The 24,676-nt window shown below is 38.6% G+C and overlaps 2 protein-coding genes across 7 annotated transcripts in view; one reads left to right on the top strand and one right to left on the bottom strand.

The window, feature by feature from the left end:
* Window positions 1-24,676, bottom strand: part of LOC112047768 (uncharacterized) — a 47,719-nt gene that overhangs the window by 3,402 nt on the left and 19,641 nt on the right. The window contains exons 2-3 of the mRNA XM_024085002.2: window positions 24,295-24,432; window positions 595-781 (exon numbers count right to left, since the gene is read on the bottom strand). Coding sequence (XP_023940770.1) covers window positions 595-781; window positions 24,295-24,432 — 325 coding nt within the window. The remainder of the gene's footprint in view (window positions 1-594; window positions 782-24,294; window positions 24,433-24,676) is intronic.
* On the top strand, window positions 13,016-22,190 carry LOC128198522 (uncharacterized). Of its 6 annotated transcripts, none has more exons than XM_052884412.1 (3): window positions 13,016-13,164; window positions 14,370-14,472; window positions 16,581-22,190. In XM_052884412.1, exon 3 carries the CDS (start codon window positions 16,616-16,618, stop codon window positions 22,172-22,174), a length of 5,559 nt encoding a protein of 1,852 aa, XP_052740372.1. In that variant the 5' UTR covers window positions 13,016-13,164; window positions 14,370-14,472; window positions 16,581-16,615; the 3' UTR covers window positions 22,175-22,190. The 6 variants fall into 6 exon arrangements, with proteins under 6 accessions (XP_052740372.1, XP_052740375.1, XP_052740374.1 ...); XM_052884415.1 differs by having other exon boundaries at window positions 13,025-13,164; window positions 14,328-14,472; XM_052884414.1 differs by lacking the exon at window positions 13,016-13,164 and adding an exon at window positions 13,177-13,348.

The raw sequence follows: 24,676 nt of genomic DNA, 5'->3' as shown, positions 1-24,676 counted from the left end.
TCTGTGAATCGCCGTGAGTTATAAGAGATGTTATGTAAACACGACGCATTACAATGACGTTCACGTTCACCGTAACTAAAGTCCACACCCGAGTTACTATAGCTCGACATTCGCTTCTTTGTATTGACAAGTTAACAAGTATGTGATTTCAGTCACGGTGTATAATAGTTTTAAAGCATCTGTAATGTTTTTTTAGGTTTTTTTTACCTATAGTATACCTAAGTCAAGTTAATGTCTAGCTGGACTTCGTAAGTAATCCTAGGAACTCGTACCTACTCGTAGTTCAATCTGAAGCAATTTCAATAAATAAGCAGATGTTTCAAATTGCTCAATAAACTTATTCTATGTGAGCAATATGAGCTATTCCGTTGAAATGTGTCGACGACGTTAACTGCGATAGCCTGCAGTCGTCCACACATTGCATAATATCCATTCGTATGAGTATTTCTAGTAAATATTCTTTGTGAATCTCTTTCAAAGGCTAGAAATGAGTGTGCATACGCATCTCGTCGTAGGTCGCGCGTACTGGGCGGCCACCAGCGGGTCGGTGGACGGGTTGAGCGCGGTGAGCGACCAACACAAACATACGCTTACCATTCCTTGTTGTCCATGAGGTTGCGCATCTCGTCGTCGGGCGCGGGCGGCGCGTCCCTCACGGGCGCGTACTGGGCGGCCACCAGCGGGTCGGTGGACGGGTTGAGCGCGGTGAGGGCGGCGGCCCCGCTGGCTGGAGTCTCGTTCCCGCCGCCCCAGCGAGCTGACCACGCCCAAATGCTCATTGCTATAAGAAACATAACAACAAGAGCATTAATATCTATTTTAAGATTAGCACCGTGTCATATCAGGGAGACAGAATCAAGACCGGGAGCCGCAGCAGAAAAAGCTCAAACCGGTAAGTGGCTCAAGTATGCCTCTCTGACAGAGAGTTACATATTTGTAACTTTTGCCGTGGAGACCCTTGGGCCATGGAGTCGCAGTGCCAAAAAAATTTGCCGAATAATTTCACCGCGGCTAGTTGCCTCGACTGGTGACAGAAGGGCTGGCTCATTTTATGCGCAAAGGATCAGCCTGGCTGTCCAGCGCGGAAATGCAGCCAGTATTCTTGCCACCATTCCACGTGGGCATGGTTTGTATAGTTATTAGGATAAGTTAGCTTATGTTCCTTAATGTATTCTTTCTCAATTAAAAAAAAAATCAAGATTCACTGATAATGGACCTCTTTAAAAAAAAAACTGTCAGAATGTATAAACCTTTGTTTCAAGATTTATTGACGCCACTCGGATTTATAACAACTACATCAATCGCGAAACTACATAATATGTTGAAAGGCCCGTCTGTATTTCCAGAGAACAGCATGATTAAACAAACAAACGAACTCCTATAACACCTACGTACCTACTATATTTAAACCATTTATGATATTGTGCTGGGGAACTAGTTCATCCAGAATATAATTTACAGGGAGGAAACTATAATTATAAAACCGTCAGGTACTTAATGCCGGAGTTTGCACCTTTACGTAGTTGGAATATCTAGCTTTGCTTCTATGTACTGCAAAGAATTGGAATTATCCAGTTTCTTTTTCTACATCACCATTACAATTCAAGTGTGAATAAGCAAGCGCCTTCTACAGTAAAGACTGCATCATCGCTTACCATTGCATAGTATAACTATAAAACCGTCAGGTACTTAATGCTGGAGTTTGCACCTTTACGTAGTTGGAATCTCTAGCTTTGCTTTTATGTGCTACAAAGAATTGAAATTATCCAGCTTCTTTTTCTACACCACCTACTACAAATCATGTGTGAATAGACAAGCAAGTGACTACAATAAAGGCTGCATCATCGCTTACCATTGCATAGTATTTAGAAATAGTAACATTTCTGGACATGGTCCAAAGTCCATACGTTTTTAACAGATGGATCGAAATCTGTTTTCGCAAAGGTTAATGATCGTTAACGTACATTACTTCTCAGCAATCAGTTAAAGCGTAAAGAATTGCAAACCAGACAGACAGGTTCCGATAATAGATAGCACATTTATATCTTTAGACATTAACAACTGATTTAACTAGTTACTTTTCTAGGAAAGTAACTGAAGTTGGTATTCTATAGCTTGGCAACTTAGTTCGTAGCACTCCCGATGATCCGCGCGGGGCGAGTAGCGTGTAGCGATGAATGAAAAACCTACGATTTTCTGAAAATACTCAATTTTCAGAAAAATCTAGCAGATTTTGATAAATGTGAATTAAAAACGCCCGATACTTTGCCCGCTTGGAAAGAGTTCCAAAAATTATTTTCATACTCTATCTCTATACTTCGACCATGGTTCACGGACACACAATACGGAAATATGCATCATGATATTATAAGATGTCCAAAGCTTTGTCGGCCATCTAATATTTATTCAATTTATGAGTAGGTACAAAGGGCTTGCGATAAGCCCATGACGAATGAATCTGCGTCGTAGTTATGAGTAATGTGGTAGTTGAATGAGGTACTGCATACAAAAAGTCCCCCCAAAGGACTGAGGACATTGACAGACCTAGTGCATTGACTCTCAGACTCGCAGTACACAACAAGATCTGAGACTGATATTCACGCTCCATGGACGTTTGTCCTTCGTGGACAATAGGCGCAACTGCAATACTGCAGGCTCATATAGCGACTTTCCGAGTTTATCCAATAACGTCTTTAGTCTTTACTATAAGGGCACACGAGGTCCACAAAATACTGACTTTAAGGATATCTTCTATATCTATCTATACTTATAATAAAACTGGTCGAATTCTATACATTATACGTAATTTGAGATTTTACTTATATGATTTGTAACACCAAACGTTACCGTGGCATAGAGTACTACTAGCGCCATCTAGAATCTATACTTATAATACGAATTCTGTACATTTCACACTAATGAATCCGCGTCGTAGTTATGAGTAATGTGGTAGTTGAATGAGGTACTGCATACAAAAAGTCCCCCCAAAGGACTGAGGACATTGACAGACCTAGTACATTGACTCTCAGACTCTCAGTCCACAATAAGATCTGAGACTGATATTCACGCTCCACGGACGTTCGTCCTTCGCGGACAATAGGCGCATCTGCAATACTTCAGGCTCATATAGCGACTTTGCGAGTTTTATCGAATACTTTCTTCCTTTCTCTTTACAAAAACTGACTTTAAGGATATACCTAATATAAGATTTTAAATAAAAATTACTTTTACGCTTTTTTGACTTTCCAAAACGGCCCAAAATTCTTGTGTGCCCAAGGGCCCCAGCCTAGTTTAAAATGGCGGTGGTTTTATGAAGGATATTTTTTTTCTTTGTCCTTGCTGGTCCATAAAACTCGAAAAAGCTTAAACTAACATAAATAATTATTAAATTTTAATTTCGTTTGCTCTAATGCAGGGATGGTTTAACAACAGACGAACAATTGAGACCATCGATATTGGTATTTTTAAGGCATCACTGTTTATGCAAAATGATACGAAGTTCCATATACATCAGTGGGTAGGCACTTATTTGTAATTCCATTTTTTTATTTTTTATATGTACGATGTATGAGTTATATTTATTAAAATACCTACCAATGGAATAATTCCTTATGGCATTGATATGTTAATGAATCAAGGCCACGGACTAACACGTAATAAAATAAACATTATATTTTTCTTTATTTTGTGTCGCTACCTATTTCAAAGTGCTTTGCTTTCTCACATTTCCACGATTTCTCTACATAATATTATTATCTATTAGTAATTGTACCCAGAATTATAATGCTGTTTAAGTAGTATAGTAATAGAACAACTGGGTGTTTTATTTTAAAATTATTGTTTTTTGATTAGATAGATGGGTGCTAGAGCTAGAGACTCAACATTTGGAAGCGCAGTTTTGGTCGACCTACCATTAGGTCGTCTCATGACATCAAGCGGGTAAAGGAAGCCGAAATAAAGAACGATGTATGTAAGTACTTACGTAGATACAATAGCTACGTATAGCTACGTATTTCGTGGTTCAGAAATTAAATTATTCATCGCAGCGCTCGGGCACTCACGTTTTGCGCCATTAACTCATAATTTCGTAACTCACCCAAAATATTCATAGTGCGAGTAGTTACGAAGATTCCGCGCTAAATTATTTAAGACTTTTGAATAATAATAATGCGGGTGTCCTCGCTTTTCATTTCCAACACAAATAGTGATAAAACATTAATATGCGCAGGTTGTGCTGTTTATTTCGCTGCCATGTTGTAATTTTTGTGACGTCATCAACATATAAGCAAACCCCGCAAAATAAGAGCAATACAACCTCAAACTACAAGCTTGATCCTTTCAAATATAGAATTAAGGCAGGCGTTATGTCTGGTCTATACGCCTGCGATAAAACTGCACACCGTTTCCGTAGAAATATGGGGATAATATATAGCCTTCCTCGATAAATGGACTATCTAACACTAAAAGAATTTTTCAAATCGGACCAGTAGTTCCTGAGATTAGCGCGTTCAACCAAACAAACTCTTCAGCTTTATAATATTAGTATAGATGTGAACGAAAATTGGAGCAGATTTTTCGGTTGGTGCAAATCGAAGGCAATTACTAAACCAGTTTTATCGTCTTATCAATATATTGACACCAAATATAGGCAATTAAGCCAGCTACGAGATAATTTATACCAGAGATATTTCGAGATAATGAATCCAGTAAGATTTTCGGTAACAAAAGTAGCCTATGAGCTGCTCCATACCACACCCCTCCGGAATCGGAGGCAGAGGTCATATCCACTGGGCTATCACGGCTCTCTATCTCTAGTACATATAGCAGTTCAAAATAAAATGTGCCCAAACACAAGCCTAAGGCGACGAAAAGGTTCTAATTTAGCTTCCAAAACTTGACCCACAAGGCAAGTTAAACAGAAGCTTCTGAACGCGAGTAAAGCGTGGACTTATATGTATATTAATCGTAAAGCTTGATCAACTCTACACTTTATACTACTTTTCCGCGCGTTTTATTCAACGCATTTGTATGGGTACAAATTAAGATTACAATGGCGTTGTTTACCACTCAGCCGAGTGGGTGTAAGTAACCCAATTCCGGCTGCTAAACACTATTGGAGCCGAATCGATATAATAAACGAGATTAGCGATACAGTTTACGTTCTGCCTCATAAATCTGTCAACGGCAAGGATTAAGGTTAATTATACGCACATTTTGGCGGTAATCCAATGACATTGATCAAAATTACACTCTAATAATTTTAGAATGCATATTGCAATTTTTTTTTATTCTCTGCAAGTTAGCCTTTGACTACAGTAATGATGGTAAGTGATGATGCAATCTAAGATGAATGCGGGCTCAATTTTTAGGATTAAAATCCTTTCGGTTTGGACACTACATCGTAGTGGAAAGCTAAATCACTTAGCGGTACATCTTTACCGGTAAGGTAACCTATCGAAACCTCCCACCAGCCAGACCTGGACCAATTGAGAAAACCTCAATTGGCCCAGCTGAGGATCGATCCCAGGTCCTCCGTCTTGTGAATCTACCGCATATACCACTGATCCGATCAGATCCAGAGAACCCCCACATCACCACAAACTTTACCTCTGTATAATACTATAGGTACGAGTGGATTTAATCAATGAAAGATGAGATATAAGATCATCATCATCATAATATCAGACGATGGACGTCCACTGCAGGACATAGGCCTTTTGTAGGGACTGCCAAACATCATGATACTGAGCCACCTGCATCCAGCGAATCCCTGCGACTCGCTTGATGTCGTCAGTCCACCTGGTGGGGGGTCGGCCAACACTGCGCTTATTAGTGCGAGGTCGCCATTCCAGCACTTTGGGACCCCAACGTCCAGCGGCTCTTCGAACTATGTGCCCCGCCCATTGCCACTTCAGCTTCGCAAATTGAGCTATGTTGGTGTCTTTGGTTCTTTTGCGGATCTCCTCATTCGATCACGCAGACATTGAGAGATATAAGATAGAAGGTTGGAAATATAGGAATACAAATTTTATTCATCAAAAAATCGTTTTCAATGTCCAGTTTCTAGGAGTGTCATGCAGACTGCAGTAGACCGCTCTAGTACCTACTATGTATATTATATTTATAACGTTTCCGTTGTATGCAGCGACAGTAATCGTGACTGCGCGGTACGTTTCAAGGATGTTTCCGACGCGGCCGAAGGCCATTCTACTGCTACCGTATCATGTTTTACTGAGATTTGTTTCTTTACATTTCATTGTAAATCACATAAATATATTTTTTTTAATTCCTTACAAGATAGCCCTTGACTACAATCTCACCTGATGGGTGATGATCTAAGATGGAAGCGTGCTAACTTATTAGGAGGAGGATGAAAATCCACACCCCTTTCGGTTTCTACATGAGATCGTACCGGAACGCTAAATCGCTTGGGGGTACGTCTTTGCCGGTAGGGTGGTAACTACCCAAGGCCAAAGCCTGTACCAGTCAGACCTGGAAAAATTTAGAAAACTTTCGCCTTGTAAATACACCGCGCATACCACGTGGCAGTCAAAACTAAAACAGTGGAGCTAAGAGTAGTTGTACGGGACCTTAGATATTGGATAGAATGATTTTCTTCTACATTAGGTCCCGACTGTTTTCTAATTGCTTTCTACACTTCTGGACTGAGCTTGTTTTTTTTCTTTTCAGTTTTTTTATACTTTATGCAGTCGGGTTTTCTAATTTGTTTAATTAATTTATTTATTTCACACTTTTTAGTTACGATAGATGGTTAATTTCGGATTTATTTATTACGTTTATTACAAAGTACCTACGATAATTTATACGTCCAACCGAGGTTAAGCAAATATTCAAAAAAATCTACTTAACCCTCGGTGGGCGAATCCGACTCGCACTTAGCCGATTTTTATAATCAATATATTTAATTTAGTCTATTTTATAAATTCACTTCACAAACCTGCTCGCACCTAGGTAAAGTCATCCGCCTCGCGTATTTTGTATAGACAACTAATAAATAACGTTTTTCTAATTGTAGTTTTTTTTAAACATGGACAATGGACACGATATACCATTTTAGAATCTTCACAAAAAGCTTTTGAATTTGATACCCATATTGCAATATTAGAAAAAAAAATAGAGTCTACAGCGTCTCACAGTAGTCTTATTTTTTTTAGTTTCACCTATCTAAGAACACTTGGGTTATTGGGACAAATTTAACGATATCCTAATTACGTAAATCCATTCAGTGGTTTGGAAGATATGAGGTAATATAAAATATTACATACATACACTTTTTTACCCTTCTTGCAGTCGGGTAAAAAAGTGTCTTTAATAAACCACGTTGCATTGAAGGCTTTATTTCGAATGTGTAGCGACTTCCCACGTAGAAATTTCCTTAATATTTGCACGCTAAATGCCAACAGGTCTGAAGGTTAAGGTCAGGTGAAACGAAGTTATTACTCAGGTGACTCGACGCTAAATCTGATACAGACATCTAACGCTTATCAAGTTATCAATCACTATATCAGATTGACGTACTTAATATTAACTTATTTAACACGAAATTATCACATCACACTTTTATTAAGACGTGATAGCCCCGTGGATATGACCACTGCCGCCGATTCCGTAAAGCGTAGGTTCGAATCCGGCCCGGGATAAGCACCTCCAACTTTTCAGTTAAGTGCATTTTTAGAAATTAAATATCACGTGTCTCAAACGGTGAAGGAAATACATCGTGAGGAAACCTGCATACCAGAGAATTTTGTAAATTCTTTACGTGTGTGAAGTCTGCCAATACAGATTGGGCCAGCGTGGTGAACTATTTGGCCTAACCCCCTCTCACTCTGAGGGGAGGCTCGTGCTCAGCAGTGAGCCGAATACGGGTTGATAATGATGATGATGATGATGATGATGATGATGAGGTATGATTATAAAGCCGAAAGTTTGTTTTTGGAAATATGTATTGTGTACGTTTGTTGCTCTATCACGCCGAAACTTCTGAACCGATTTAGCTAAAATTTATAATGGAGATAGATCATAGATTTTCAACCTTAATTTGCCCTCCTAAATTCTTATGCTTTTAACAAAATATCATATAATCCTATTAACTGTATCTAAATTTAAATGTCAAATCCATATTTATTTAACTAATTATGTATGTAATTTTTCACAGACATTTTATTCTTACTATTTTTATGCCTATCATCCCCAAGTTATTACATTTAGTTGCAAATAATAAACACCACCATGCTACATACACTATGATTTAGATTCTAACCAACGCTACCAAGGTCTGCTGATTGGTTGAAAAAGACAATTTATGTTTTTGTTGGCGTGCTCTACTATGGAGACGTATAAAAACCACTAAATTGTATAAGAGGCCTCTTTTTTAACCGACTTCAAAAAGGAGGAGGTTCTCAATTCGGTCGGTATTTTTTTTTTTTTTTTTTAAAGACGCCTCAAAGACGCCTGGACCGATTTCCAAAATTCTTTTTTTGTTTGAAACGGTATAGCCCCCATTTGGTCCCATTGCCATCATGTCAAGATCTGATGGTGGAATCCTGGAGAAATTGAGGGGAACTTTCGAAAATTATATGGGTGTCTAGTGTGTTCGTATACTTTTCCATTTAGTACTTTTAAGCTCTATAATTTCATGAAGGTTTAAAGTCGATCTGATGATGGAGCCATAAAACAGACGAGGGAACTCCTCGGCGATTCACAGCAGTTACCTTGTGTTTGGGCTTGGTTAATTTGTATTAATGAGAACTTTCCACATAGATAGGTTGTGACTGTCATTTAGGGGTTTGGTGATGAAGACCAAGGACAATTAAGGGAACTCCTTAACAGCTTACAGTAACTACCTTGTGTTTGGCCTTGATTAATTCGTATTGCTGAGAACTTTCTACCTATATGAGTTGTGTCTGTTATTAGGGGTCTGATGACGAAGACCAAGGTCAATTAAGGGAACTCCTTAACGGTTTACGGTAGCTACCATGTGCTTGGGCTTGATTAATTTGTATTGCTGAGAATTTTGTACCAAGATGGGTTGTGACTGTCATTAGGGGTCTGATGTATTCGTTTGAGATGAAATTTTACACTAAAAATGGAAAAATAATAAAAATTTTAATAAAAAAAATACAACCGACTTCAAAACCTAAAAACGTACCCGCTAAACTAAAAAGTGAAAAATAACATCATAATATGTTCTACCTGCTGATCAGTATGAAGGCGGTGCTTAGCCGGTGTTGTCTTAATTAAAGCCATTTCTGACAGGACCACATGAAACAACACTGTCTGCAAAATCTAAATCTATAAGATATTCTCACATGGCTTGAATTAATACATCACCGGCTTAGCACCGCCTTCATACTGATCAGCAGGTAGAACATATTATGATGTTATTTTTCACTTTTTAGTTTAGCGGGTACGTTTTTAGGTTTTGAAGTCGGTTGTATTTTTTTTATTAAAATTTTTATTATTGTAAAGCTAAAACCGCCTAGTTACTAATAAAGAATTGTATCAATATATCTTGCGCAGAGAACGAATGTTCTAAACTAGTTTTATGAACTGTAAGCTGCGGTATTAGTACATTATTTGCACAGCTTCAGTTGTGAAGAGTGCCTAACCAAGAGAACTAAACTAAGGCTACAACTTCCATAATAATTACAAGCCTTCACAGAAAATTGACCATGCCTTGCCGGCTTATGAGAGTACCTTGACATTGACAACCCTACCGGCAAATACGTACCGAAAGAGGTGTGGGTTTTATTCCTCCTCCTAACATGTTAGCCCGCTTCCATCTTAGATTGCATCTTGTAACAGTAAGTAAGTTGTAAAGAAAAAAATTTTAATAAAAAAAATTCAACCGACTTCCAACTCAAAAATTAACCTCAACTAAAAAGCAAAAAATAACATCTTACCTATGTGCTACCTTCTGATCAGTTTGAAGGCGGTGCCAAGCCAGTGATGTTGTAATTTAAGCCGTTTATATTACAAAATTTCTGTGGTTCTTTCAGAAATGGCTTAAATTAAAACATGACACTGGATTGGCACCGCCTTCAAACTGATCAGAAGGTAGCACATAGGTAAGATGTTATTTTTTGCTTTTTAGTTGAGGTTAATTTTTGAGTTGGAAGTCGGTTGAATTTTTTTTATTAAAATTTTTATTTTTTAAATTTTAGTGTTAGCACACCTACTGAGTGTGAACAAAAATTAATAAGCAATTAGTTGAAATGTTATTTTCTTATGATAAGTATCTAAGTCCTACAATCCCAATATCATTTACAAAATTTCACTCCCCCTTTATCCACACGTAATATGAATATTCAGAAAAACGTGAAAGGTGACTGTCCTCCGTCTTCATCACCAGACCCCCTATGCAGTCACAATCCATATGGTTGGAAAGTTCTCATCAATATAAAATTTATCAAGTCCAAACACAAGGTAGCTACTGTGAACCGTCGAGGAGTTCCCTTAACTCTCCTTCATCTTCGTCACCAGACCCCTAATACAGTCACAAACTATGCTGGTGGAAAGTTCTCATCAATACAAAATTATCAAGTCAAAACACAAGGTGGCTACTGTGAACCGTCGAGGAGTTCTCTTAACTATCCTTCGTCTTCATCACCAGACATCTAATACAGTCACAACCCATCTAGGTGGAAAGTTCTCATCAATACAAATTTATCAATCTAAACACAAGGTAGCTACTGTGAACCGTTGAGGAGTTCTCTTAACTGTCCTTCGTCTTCATCATCAGACCCTTAATACAGACACAAACCATCTAGGTGGAAAGTTCTCATCAATACAAATAAATCAAGCCCAAACAAAAGGTACCTGCTGTAAATCGTTGACGAGTTCCATCGTCTGTGTATCGGCTCCATCATCAGACCAACTCCAGACCTTCATAAAATTGTAATGATTTAAAATACCTTATGGAAACACTAACAAACGCACTAGCCGTCCCTACGATTTTCGAAAGTTCCCCTCGATTTCTCCAGGATGCCATCATCAAATCCTGACATGAAAAAAATGGGACCACCCTGGAATCAAACCCTTCAAAACAAAAAAAGAATTTTCAAAATCGGTCCACAAATGACGGAATTATCGCAGGACATACATAAAAAAAAAAAAAAAAAACATACATACAGCCGAACGTAGAACCTCCTCCTTTTTGGAAGTCGGTTAATAAAATAAAAATAACTTTCATAACAATAATTCTTACAAGCCTTCACAGAACATGAAAATTCTCTATTCACCGTCGTAGTTTTAAGAGATAGAAAAAAATATCCAAGATTCGTTGATTGTTCGAAGATACTATTTATGTTTTTGTTGGTACACATAGACCTACTTTAGAGTTGTGTAAAAACTATCATTAGAGGCCCCCTTTTTTGCGTATCTGCCGCATAGCCACTATGAAATGAATGGTATCAATTTATCATGCGCAGGGAACAAGCGTTCTAAACTGCTTGTATTTACTCCGAGCTCCAGTGTTATATATAAATGTTGCAAACATAATAGCTTCAGTTCAATGAACAGCGCATATGTAAAGGAACTCAGCTGAGGCTAGAAGCACACTAAAACTTCCATTCCATCTAATGTCCCGCCGCTCGCTCCGCAGAAGACTGCATAGTGGGTGAGAACGGATGATAGGGAGACTCCGATATGCAACAGGAGGTACGCATACCGGAGTCTCTTCCTCCAGTTTAGTGGTCTTCGATGTACTCAGTGGTGTATAAAAACCACTGAGTACACCGAAGACCGCATCGGGACGTCAAAATGAGTGCTTCTGCGATCCCTTGACGTGCCAAATAGGTCATACACCACTCTGTTAAGGTTTTACTGAGTATTCTGCATTAACTCAGCTAGCGACTCCATAACCGGATGTAAATTGTACAGTTCCGCCTGCGTCGATCATAAATGCATCCGGATCCGGGATCCGTAAATGTCCCAGCGACAAAAAAAACTAAAACACTTCCGGGACATTAAATTCCCACTGAGGTAGAAAATTCTCGATTTGCCATCGGAGTTTTATGAGACGTGGGCGAAACGAATAAATTGTGTTGAGTCTGTCAAGAGTCGTAAGTGGATGTCAATTTGTTTGTAATTTATGACCAAGAAATAAATTCAAGTAAACACTCCAATCCAATTACACAAACTGACTTGTTAGATAGCTTCGGCTCGCACGGTTCGAGTCACGGTTTATTGGGAAGTTGCTGGTTTTACATGGAATCGGAGAGCACAAGTCATATTCATTAACATCTGATAAAGATCGTTACAAAGTCAAGGCCCATCCACTTGCATTACACAAATACCCTCCCAAAAGCTACACAGCGTCTTCGCCGGCGAAGACGAGGTCCCCGATATCTGACGTCACCCAGACGTGGGCTTTTGAACTCACGATCTCGGGGGCGCCCGGACTGATCTGACACTCAGGCTAAAACACGATTCCCGAACGGCCCTCTAAGCCGAGGTCCGAGTCTCAGAGGAGACGCCCTTAGAGAGTCGTTCCGCCCATCTACTCTGTTTCTGCCTTCGGGCCCCATCAGGCGATGCTTCTGCGCTCGCCCAAACCCCCCCGGTGACGCCGCTGACGTCCCATAAGGAGCCTACGGCACTTACACAATCAGAAAAAAGAAATACGCTCCCCTCTCTTAAGTAATGCGGAGGGTAGTAGGTAGTAGTGGGACATTAAAATGACTTATACTTCTAGAGGATTTACTTGTAGGAGAAATAAATAAACCTATTACGTAATAAACCGACATTTAACGAGGTTTCACAGTTTTGTTTGAGATATGAATACAAAGACTAAATGTCGCCGCACACGATAGCCACGCCACAACCAGAAACGTCAACACTTGAAGCTAGAAACGGCTACAAAAGCTGATGCGCGCTGCAGCCACCTGTGGCCGTGGTGGCCGACACTTGCGGAAGGTGGTATAGAATGGGATGTGTCGACATTTTGTCGACGTATATGGTCAATGCCGGCAAGAAGCGGCTTTTTCTGGCGTGTGGCTGTCACCGATGACAACAGAGTTGTCGTGAATGATGTCACGAAAATTAATAGTAATATCGAGGAAGCCCAGAGGAGCTCAGAGGATAGCACTCAGAATGACCGACAAAGTCAACAGGGTTGCCAAGTCTGAAGTCTGAGATTCGAAGGTAAGTTTCCGAACGTATTCTAGATTAGTAACTTGTCAAAGGTACTTGATTAAAGGTAAGTTTCTAAACGCATCGTCGGAAGTGTACAACAGTTTGAACTATAACATTAACTGTTGCGGTTGGATTCCTCACTTTGTCGGTGATCCGGAGTGCAGCAGGTAGCAGCTTGAACTCCAATCATAATGTGAGTCCCTAGTTTATAGATTGATTCTCATAATTTTTCACAAGTGATATTTCCTATAACTACTCCCTTAATATTCTTTAAATATATGAAAGGTTTAAATGTGTATCAAGTTAATCATAATACTTCCAGAGATTTATGTGATTTTAAGGGATTGAATTTATCTAATTATAATACACGCGTTGGGGGGGTAACCAAGGGTCCCTTAAACATATACAATCAGTTCAAAGGGACCCACAATAGAGAAATGGGCCTAGCCAGGTTGGCCGTGCACACTAAGAAAAGATACCGATGAGTGAAATTGTCCCGCCCCCAAGTCTTTATATTAGGGTAGAATAGAATGTAGTATGCCATGTTGGGCTTCTTTGTTGGTTCTTCTACCGAGATTGGCGGCCGTTGTCTCCGGTAGAAGTGGACCCACGAACGCCGTCGCGGACGGCTGGGATCCATGCAGATCCCTACTTACGACGTTCTCTCATTGAGCAGAAACGCTGAATGGGAGAACGGGCCCCGCATCCGCTGCATAAACAGCAAATGGGTCGGTAAGTTAGAAAGGTTGTATCGCAGGCCACATTATCTCTTCTAGATATAAAGGGATTAAGAACCACGGCAACCTAGTCCCCAAATAAGTCCACACAGTTACTCTCCACCAAGGAAGAGAGTCGTGGCAGTTCCGTGAGACCACAGTTCTTTCCGTACAGAGGAAAGCAAAGGCAGAACTCATAAGTCCACAGTCGTTCTTAATCCCACTGCCTTAAAGGCCACAGACATTGACAGACAAGGAAGTAGGAGCGCTCCGTTCAACGATTCCCCAAATTGGTCATGTAGGAAACTATAGGATCTAACCCCTGTAACAAAGTATAAATTCATGAATCATATGTAGATAACACGTTACGGTCAGGACAACCTATATCTAGGGCTTCAACACTACCTTAGTTGCCTAGAGTAACTCGAAGGTCAGTGTTACAGCCGGCAGACACAGTACCGAGTTGCTGTGTTTGCCCGGATTTATTTCACTTTCCAGAAACCAGCTGCGGTGATAGAACCTCAGATTAGGAGAGCAGTTTCATGCGGAGCAGATCATAGTTCCTCGACACACCTACATGCTGGGCAATCTACTAAAATATGTGAGTTCTCAAACTTGTATATCTATCAATTCTTTTTTATTTAATTGACGCTGGCCCTATAGCTCTCAGGCTTATACTATATGGGGTTAAACAATCAGGGCAAAGCGCCACATGGTGGAGATGCTGGGATACAGATAATAACTATTCTATGAACACCAGTAACTAATTACTTACTATTGAAGTAAAAGAGAGATAAGGTTTGACAAAGTTGACAATGTTTGTGAACTCATAGATTTTAGATAGCAAGTTATACACTAATAAAGTGGAAAGAATCAATAAATTTATATTTATGAATATATCACAGTACACAGTGGCAGACATAGGGTTGTGAACTAGAATATGCAATGTATGATTCATTTAGAACAGAAAATTTCCTTTGCCAATCAAACTTAAGGTTGTTGGTACGGGGTACATTCAAGAAGTGTGAGGCATCATAATAAGCTGACAGTATAGATATGGTTTAGTGTAAGACTTAAGAAATATATTAAAAAAGAAAAAAAAAAAAAAACAAAACAATAATAATAATAAAATAAAAATATATATATAAAGTGAGAAAGGGATGATATAGGCATTAGTGAGTAAATCATTTATTTTAGGAAGACAATATTGGTATGAAAGCTGAGAAAAGATTCATAGACAGTGTAGGATTCAGTATCCATATATCATGTCTTGAGTAGGAATAGGATATTATACAATATTAATAATTATTATTATGCAATATGTTATTTAATATTAAACTGGACCGTGTGGCTCAAGTGTTTATGGGGTTCAAGATTATGTCTCAAACCGTGAAGTTTAATTATAATTTATTTGTTTATTAGTGAACATTTACAAATATTAAGGAATAATGAGAAATAATGTATATAAATTAACCTACATTTATCACAATCTAAATTATTTGTTATTAAATCACATGCAAGTATATAAATTTCTAATTTGATCTATAGTTCATCATTCATCATTAACAGCCCATATTCAGTTCACGGTTGAGCACGAGTCTCTTCTCAAAATGAGAGGTCAGTGGAGAAAATCAGGTCTTAGCCCGCCACTCTGACCCAATATGGGCTGGTGGGTTTCGAGCGCGTAAAGTAGGGGAAAACTAATTGTGCATGTGTGTGTGTGATAAATATGTAGCCTATTATTCGGATCATAAAAGTATCATTGAGTGTGCAGGATTTTTCAACCTTTTGAGGAGCGTGATATTAAAATTCGTAACACAATTAAATTGCACATAAAAGAAGGATAGAGGTGCAGGCTCGAGATCGGATTCGAACCTGCACCCCCCGAGTCAACGACAGAGATTATATTTACGGAGTTTTATCGATCTATGGTTTTTTTTTTCGAGTTTGACACCGACAAGTCATCATGACATATCATATCACGCCCATAGATTTATTTGACAACTGACACTGACAGATACAAACTATTTACATTGTAAATTTCATCAAGTGACTTTAAAGGATAATTGAAAGTGATAATTATAAGGGAAAATAAGTAATAACAACACGTATAATTAATAAAGTGATGACAGTCGCGGTCTATTACCGATGTAAGATACAAGGGAAGTTCTTCAAAACTTAGTTTGATCTTGCATCCGAAAGATTCGTAGTGACAACTAAACGGTTTAAAGAGTGTTTATCAGTGTTTATTTACGACTTGTGATTTCAATGGTAGGTATGTCATATATATATATATATATATATATATATATATATATATATATATATATATATATAGCAGATAATTTCATCATTTAGTAACCATTTCATGTCAGCCGGTGACAATTGCAAAAGTAACTAGTGACATTATCTCAGTAGAAGAGAGTTGTATTTAAATTTATTTTATTAATCTAATGTAAGGTTACACTGAACACATCTAGTAGGAATCCGAACATTGTTTAATAAGATTTTTTTTTGAGACCATGGGGCGAGCCGAGCTACACGTGATAGTTTACTATTTATGTAGGTAGAGTCTAGGTGAATTTATTTCAATATTAGTTACTTATTTGTCTATAAATTATTTATATTTTCTGTTTGGAGATTTATTGGTATACCAACACCAATGTCGTACTATAAAGAGAGTAAGTGATTGGGTATTTGTTTGAACAGAATATATACACAATCAGACCGGAAGTTGACAAGTAATGGAGGGGTTATTGACGATACTACACCAAAGGAAGGAAAAACTACGTACTTTAATTGAGAATGCGTCCACTCTCATGGTAACATTTGAGCATACTACTACTGAGAATCTAGCAGCGGTAATCCAAGAAGCGGAGATTATTGCGTCAAGATTACAAACGTTACTTACAAGACTAACAGCTGAGTTGATAGAATACTTCAGACTGAGTACCGAACAAGCAACCGATGATATCTCAGAAATTTCCACCGTACAATTAGAGGCAGAAGATGTGTTGTGCGAGCTTAACGTGAGGATTAAAGGAAAGATTAAGGAAAAGGAACAAACTACAAACATAAATAAAGAAGCTAATCCTAACGCAAGATTACCCAAATTATCATTACCTGAATTTGATGGTGATATCCTCAACTGGGCTACTTTTTGGGATCAATTTAGCTCAAATATAGATCAAAGAAACATACCAGAGGTAGATAAACTACTATATCTGAAAGCGTCCCTAAAGAATGAAGCGAGTAAGTTGGTAGAGGGTTTAGAAACGACTCACAGAAATTATAATATAGCTTTAGCAACTCTGAAAAACAGGTATGGGAAGGAGAATCATGTCATTGATGCACACTACGCTGCGTTGTACCGTATAAAGGCTTCGAACGATGTGAATATTACTAGAATACGGGAAACATTCAACAATATAGAAAGGCATCTAAGAGTGCTCCATTCACTAGGCGAAGACATAGATCACAATCATTTACGGTTCCTGTTAATGGAAAAATTTCCTAAAGAGATAATCTATGAAATGAAGATGAAACTAGCCAACGACTCCATCAGTGAAATAAGAAATTGTTTAGAGAAAATAATTTCGGCCAAAGAAGATGCTCTCAGGATATCCAACAACACTTCAGAAGAAAGCTACACCACCCAAACGCTAGTAGCAAATCAGTTTCAAAGCAGAGAGAGAACTTACAATTACAGAGATAGGAATGAGGTTAGAGATAATCAAGGCGATAGTAATAGACGGGTATACGAAATGAATAGGAACAACTATAATAATAATAGAATGAGATATAAACGGAAACTCGAATCCTCTGAGAAGGAGAGAAATGGAAAGAAACCACGGTCACCCTGTGTCTTCTGCAAAGGAGCTCATTTTAATGATCAATGTACGGCTTATCCGACTGCAGAAGATCGACAGAGGAGATTAAAAGGTAGATGTTATTTATGTCTCATGGAAGGACATACCAGACAGGAGTGTAAAAAGAAAGGATATTGTGTGCACTGTCGGACCGAGGATCTTCATAATCGTGCTCTCTGTCATAAGGAATTTCCCTCGAGAATGAAGAGGTTGAATGAGTCATCACAAAACAACGCGGATAACACAAATGTTATGTCACAGATAAACTCGACCGGCACAGTTTTTCTCCAAACAGCCATAGTCTTTCTCAAGACGGGAGGAACCAGCAGTAGAGACATAAAGTGCCGTGTACTCTTAGATTCAGGGAGTCAACGATCATATGTGAGAAAATCTGTTATAGATAAACTAAAATTACCAATTGAAGAGACCAATAGACTTTCGGTTTTCACCTTTGGACAGAAAACACCACAAGAAATAAACAGTCCTTTAGTAAGATTAGAACTTCAAACGAGAACTAATAAAGTGTTAACTATTTATACAAATGTCATACCATATATAACACAAAATATTCCTTGTCCTAACATAGAATTAGGTCAAAGAAGAGATCAGTTTATTCTAGCAGACGATGGGTCATTATCGACACGTGTAGATATTTTAATAGGAAACAACTATTATTTTAATATTATTAACAAAGACAAAGAAGAAATAAAACCAAATTTATTTTTGGTAGATTCCCACCTAGGATGGATAGTATCAGGAGAAGAGGACTCCAGTCCACGAGACGAGCTATCGGCAGTTACTTATCTTCAAGCCTGTGTCGATACTAGACTACACCGACCAGATCCACCTTTGGACAAAGGAGATATGAACGCGTTGTGGGATTTAGAATCCCTTGGGATTACTGATTCACCTAGAACTAGCAGCGAAGAAGAAGCAATTAAGAATTTCAATGAGAATATGGAAGTTATAGATAAAAGATATACAGTTTCGTGGCCATGGATAGAGTATCCACCGTTATTACCCAAGAATTACGGATTAGCAGTAGGGCGTCTAACCTCATTATTAAAACGTTTAGATTTAGAGAGCTTAAGAGAATATGACAATATTTTGAAAGAACAGACCAATAAAGGTATAATAGAAATATTATCACACCCGACTCGTAAAGAATGTCATCCAATACATTATTTACCACATCATTGTATTCAACAAAAAGGGAAACCTATAAGGATTGTCTATGATGCATCAGCAAAGATAAAAGATAACAAAAGTTTGAATGAGTGTTTATATAGAGGACCCCTTATGTTAGAAGACTTAACCGGGTTATTGATACGGTTTAGGGTACACACAGTTGCTTTGTCAGCAGACGTAGAGAAGGCTTTTTTACAAGTTGCATTGCACAAAAAGGACAGAGATGTGACTAGATTCCTCTGGCTTAAGGACTTGACGAAACCTGTCACAGAAGATAATATAATTTGTATGAGATTTTGCAGAGTACCATTTGGCATAATAAGTAGCCCATTTTTGCTAAACGCGACGATAAGATATCATTTATCTAGAAGCACAGATACAGAAATTCAAGATATGGCTAAAAACATATATGTTGATAACCTAGTCACTGGAACGTCATCAACGTCGAAAGCTTTAAATTTGTACAAGAATTTAAAAGTAACATTTGAACAAATGTCCATGAATCTGAGAGACTGGAGCTCGAATTCTAAAGAATTTATGTCAAGTATTCACGATAAATTTACAGGGAAACAAATCAAGATATTAGGTTTAAATTGGGATTTAGAAAGAGACTCACTGCAATTGAAGTTTGACGTTAACACTTCAGCTGACAACAAAAGAGAAGTACTTAAAGTGATCGCTTCTATTTACGACCCCTGCGGTTACGCTGCGCCATACAGTTTATCTGCTAAACTATTTTTTCAAGAACTTTGGAAAACTAAAACTAAATGGGATACTAAGTTTACAAGTCAGATGGCAGAAGAATGGTTAAGAGTTCAGAAGCAACTAGAGGTAATAAGCAAGATTTCAATTCCCAGATGCTACATAGCAAGCCCTAAAGACCACAATTATCAATTGCACTGTTTTACAGACGCTTCCCTTAAAGCCTATGCTGCAGTGGTATATATAGTAAACGGGAAAGAGAAAAATTATGTAATGGGTAAATCCCGACTGGTACCTATAAAGGATCAAGATCATCTGAAGATACCGCGGTTAGAGCTATTAGGAGTACTGATTGGAAGCCGACTTGTTAAATTCATTCTTAAGAATCTTCCTATAAAAATAACACAACAGTTCCTTTGGACTGATAGTCAAATTGTCATAGAATGGTATAAATCATCTAAACTTTTAACACCGTTTGTGTCAAGAAGAATTCAAGAAATCAAAAGTAACAAGGAATTAATTATAAAACATGTACCATCAGAATTAAATCCAGCAGATATAGCAACAAAATCATCGGACATATTAGAGAACAAAAGGAGATGGTTAGAAGGCCCAGAATTTTTAACACAAGTACCACAAGTATGGCCGCAGTTAGCACCTACGGTCACTTCTCTTTCGCTCGGGGAGGATCTTCCGAATGAGACAATGGAAGAAGATATTGGAACAACAGAAGCGGGTTCTATGAGATGTAATGAGGAGACAGAAATAAATGATACAGATGAGAAGGAACAAAGTAAATTAGGAGAAATAAGAAAGATACAAAATTTACATTTTAAAAATGAGATTCAAGGGAAAGAAACTAATTTAAGCCGGAACTTGGGTTTATTTCTTGATATTGATGGAATACTAAGATGCAGAGGAAGAATGAAGAATACCAATTGGTCTTTTGACAAAAGATATCCTATTCTACTACCACAAGATTCGGATTTAACAAATACATTAATTACAAAGACTCATAATGAGAATTACCATGTAGGTGCTAATCACACATTGAGTATAATTAGAGAGTCATACTGGATTCCACAGGGTAAACGTCAGGTTCAGAAAATATTAAGGAAATGCCCTATATGTATTAAACACGGTGGAGGACCTTATAAGTTACCACCAACACCAGCTTTACCATCTGAAAGGGTTAATTACAGTTCACCATTCACTTTCACTGGTTTAGACTATCTTGGACCAGTTGTAGTTAAGAACGGTATGAGTACAGAGAAAAGATGGATTTGTCTTTTTACGTGTTTGGCAATACGAGCTATACATTTGGAAGTAGTACAAGACCTTACAGCAGAAGAAGGCCTTAGAGCTTTAAGAAGAATGATAGCTTCCAGAGGTTTACCAAAGGTTATTACATCTGACAATGCCGTACAATTTAAACTAATTTCAGAAATTTTAACACAACCATATTGTATAGAGAACAAAATACAATGGAGATTTATACCAGCTCTTACACCATGGTTCGGCGGATTTTATGAACGTTTGGTGGGAATTGTGAAACATTGCTTGAAGCGTTCATTACAAAAACATCTTCTGAAGGATAACGAATTTAACACCATAGTAAGGGAGATTGAAGCTGTAGTAAATACACGGCCCCTCACCTGCGTAGATAGTGAAATAGAACACATATTGAAACCGTCAGATTTCCTAACATCAGGTAACTGTATATCAATAGAAGCTACAGAGACAGATTCTTCAATACCAGGTACCTCAAGGAAACAGGATCTTATACAATGTTGGAAAAGAGCACTTAAGATTCGAGAAGAATTTAAAGAAATGTTTTCAAATCGTTATCTTTTAAGCCTACGAGAAAGATACCAACATTCTCATAAGGAACCAAGGATTACCTCGAAGCTTGACCCTCGAGTAGGGCAAATAGTTCAAATAAAAGGGGATTCCAAGAACAGAGAAAGCTGGAAGGTGGGAAAGATAATAAACCTCATCAAAGGGAAAGATGATCTTTCTAGAGTAGCTCAGGTTAAAGTAGGGGAAACCGTTTATACCCGATCTATTTCTCACTTATATCCACTGGAGTTAGATGAAGAACAAACATATATTACATTAGAAGAACCAACATCTGATAATAATATTACGGTTTCTCCAGAAAAGAGTTTCCAAGTTTCATTCGAAAGAGATACCATTGAAGATGTAACAGAAACCATCCAAGAAGTAGAAAGTAACTCATCTGAAAGTATTGATAAGGTCATCCTACAAAATGAGGAATTACCTACACAGGCTCAACAAATAGAAGAGTCCGCTATAGAAAGCATACCTACTAACCAGTCTGCAAATATTAGACCTAAGCGAGATGCTGCTGCTAGGGCCCTTCAAAGGATCAGAGAGTGGACGCAAAATTTAGTTACTTCGTTTTTGGCGGGGAGTGTCGTGAATGATGTCACGAAAATTAATAGTAATATCGAGGAAGCCCAGAGGAGCTCAGAGGATAGCACTCAGAATGACCGACAAAGTCAACAGGGTTGCCAAGTCTGAAGTCTGAGATTCGAAGGTAAGTTTCCGAACGTATTCTAGATTAGTAACTTGTCAAAGGTACTTGATTAAAGGTAAGTTTCTAAACGCATCGTCGGAAGTGTACAACAGTTTGAACTATAACATTAACTGTTGCGGTTGGATTCCTCACTTTGTCGGTGATCCGGAGTGCAGCAGGTAGCAGCTTGAACTCCAATCATAATGTGAGTCCCTAGTTTATAGATTGATTCTCATAATTTTTCACAAGTGATATTTCCTATAACTACTCCCTTAATATTCTTTAAATATATGAAAGGTTTAAATGTGTATCAAGTTAATCATAATACTTCCAGAGATTTATGTGATTTTAAGGGATTGAATTTATCTAATTATAATACACGCGTTGGGGGGGTAACCAAGGGTCCCTTAAACATATACAATCAGTTCAAAGGGACCCACAATAGAGAAATGGGCCTAGCCAGGTTGGCCGTGCACACTAAGAAAAGATACCGATGAGTGAAATTGTCCCGCCCCCAAGTCTTTATATTAGGGTAGAATAGAATGTAGTATGCCATGTTGGGCTTCTTTGTTGGTTCTTCTACCGAGATTGGCGGCCGTTGTCTCCGGTAGAAGTGGACCCACGAACGCCGTCGCGGACGGCTGGGATCCATGCAGATCCCTACTTACGACGTTCTCTCATTGAGCAGAAACGCTGAATGGGAGAACGGGCCCCGCATCCGCTGCATAAACAGCAAATGGGTCGGTAAGTTAGAAAGGTTGTATCGCAGGCCACATTATCTCTTCTAGATATAAAGGGATTAAGAACCACGGCAACCTAGTCCCCAAATAAGTCCACACAGTTACTCTCCACCAAGGAAGAGAGTCGTGGCAGTTCCGTGAGACCACAGTTCTTTCCGTACAGAGGAAAGCAAAGGCAGAACTCATAAGTCCACAGTCGTTCTTAATCCCACTGCCTTAAAGGCCACAGACATTGACAGACAAGGAAGTAGGAGCGCTCCGTTCAACGATTCCCCAAATTGGTCATGTAGGAAACTATAGGATCTAACCCCTGTAACAAAGTATAAATTCATGAATCATATGTAGATAACACGTTACGGTCAGGACAACCTATATCTAGGGCTTCAACACTACCTTAGTTGCCTAGAGTAACTCGAAGGTCAGTGTTACAGCCGGCAGACACAGTACCGAGTTGCTGTGTTTGCCCGGATTTATTTCACTTTCCAGAAACCAGCTGCGGTGATAGAACCTCAGATTAGGAGAGCAGTTTCATGCGGAGCAGATCATAGTTCCTCGACACACCTACATGCTGGGCAATCTACTAAAATATGTGAGTTCTCAAACTTGTATATCTATCAATTCTTTTTTATTTAATTGACGCTGGCCCTATAGCTCTCAGGCTTATACTATATGGGGTTAAACAATCAGGGCAAAGCGCCACAAGAGTGCAGCGAGTCCGAGTAAAATGTATAAAACTACAGAAAAAAAGTCGGTGGCGGCGTTTTGTGGTTGTGGCGTGGCTACCGTATGCGGCGACTAAATCTACAGCTGAAGTTCCAGCTGAATATCAGCGCTAGATTTCCTAATTAAAATTAATTTTTAACCGACTTCCAAAAAGGAGGAGGTTTTACGTTCAGCTGTAGATATGTACGTTTTTTTCATGTTTGTCCAGCGATATTTCCGTTACTTATGGACCGATTTTGAAAATTCTTTTTTTGTTAAGAAGGGTTTACTTTCAGGGTGGTCCCATTTTTTTCATGTCAGCATCTGATGACATCCTGGAGAAATCGAAGAAGAATCGAGAAGTTTCGATTTCCGCCTTCAAACTGATCAGAAGGTAGCACATAGGTAAGATGTTATTTTTTATTTTTAGTTAAGCTTAATTTTTGAGTTGGAAGTCGGTTGAATTTTTTTATTAAAATTTTTAATGGTCACGTAGACCATTATGCTGAGCTGTGGTTATTTTCTGGGTTATGCCACATATACGCACATATTGTCCTGGATGACCTGGTGTACTGGAGATATTGTGATATATGGCATTATTTCGAAATAAACGCATTTTTCTTTCTTTCACGAAGTGTTTGGACAAAGCCGAAGTAACAAGACGAATACAGTAGCCAACTAACCTGCAAACAGTAGTCCGACGCAAAGCAGCACTCCGCCAATGATGAGCGTCGACAAACCACTCTCGCTCTCCGGCGTCGGCGTGGGCGACGCTGACCAGTTGGAGTACTGCACGCCGCCCGCTATTATACACGCCAGACCTGTGGAACAAATACGCTATGAAATACTCTGCCGCTAATAAACTACTGGCAGAACCTCGCGGCTTCACGTAGTTCACATTCCCGTGAGAACACGGGGATAAAATATAACATAAGACGCTCACAAATACCGTGGCTTTCTAATGGTTAAAGAATTTTTGAAATCGGTTGATCCTTAGTCTCAGTTGATCCATAGATTAACCCTACAATATACCACAAACTTTACCGTTCTATTATATCGTAGTGC

This window comes from Bicyclus anynana, chromosome 11 (genome assembly GCF_947172395.1).
Source record: "Bicyclus anynana chromosome 11, ilBicAnyn1.1, whole genome shotgun sequence".
Classification (NCBI taxonomy): Eukaryota; Metazoa; Arthropoda; class Insecta; order Lepidoptera; family Nymphalidae; genus Bicyclus; species Bicyclus anynana.
The sequence above is the reverse complement of the archived record's forward strand: the minus strand, read 5'-3'. Positions and strand labels throughout refer to the sequence as shown.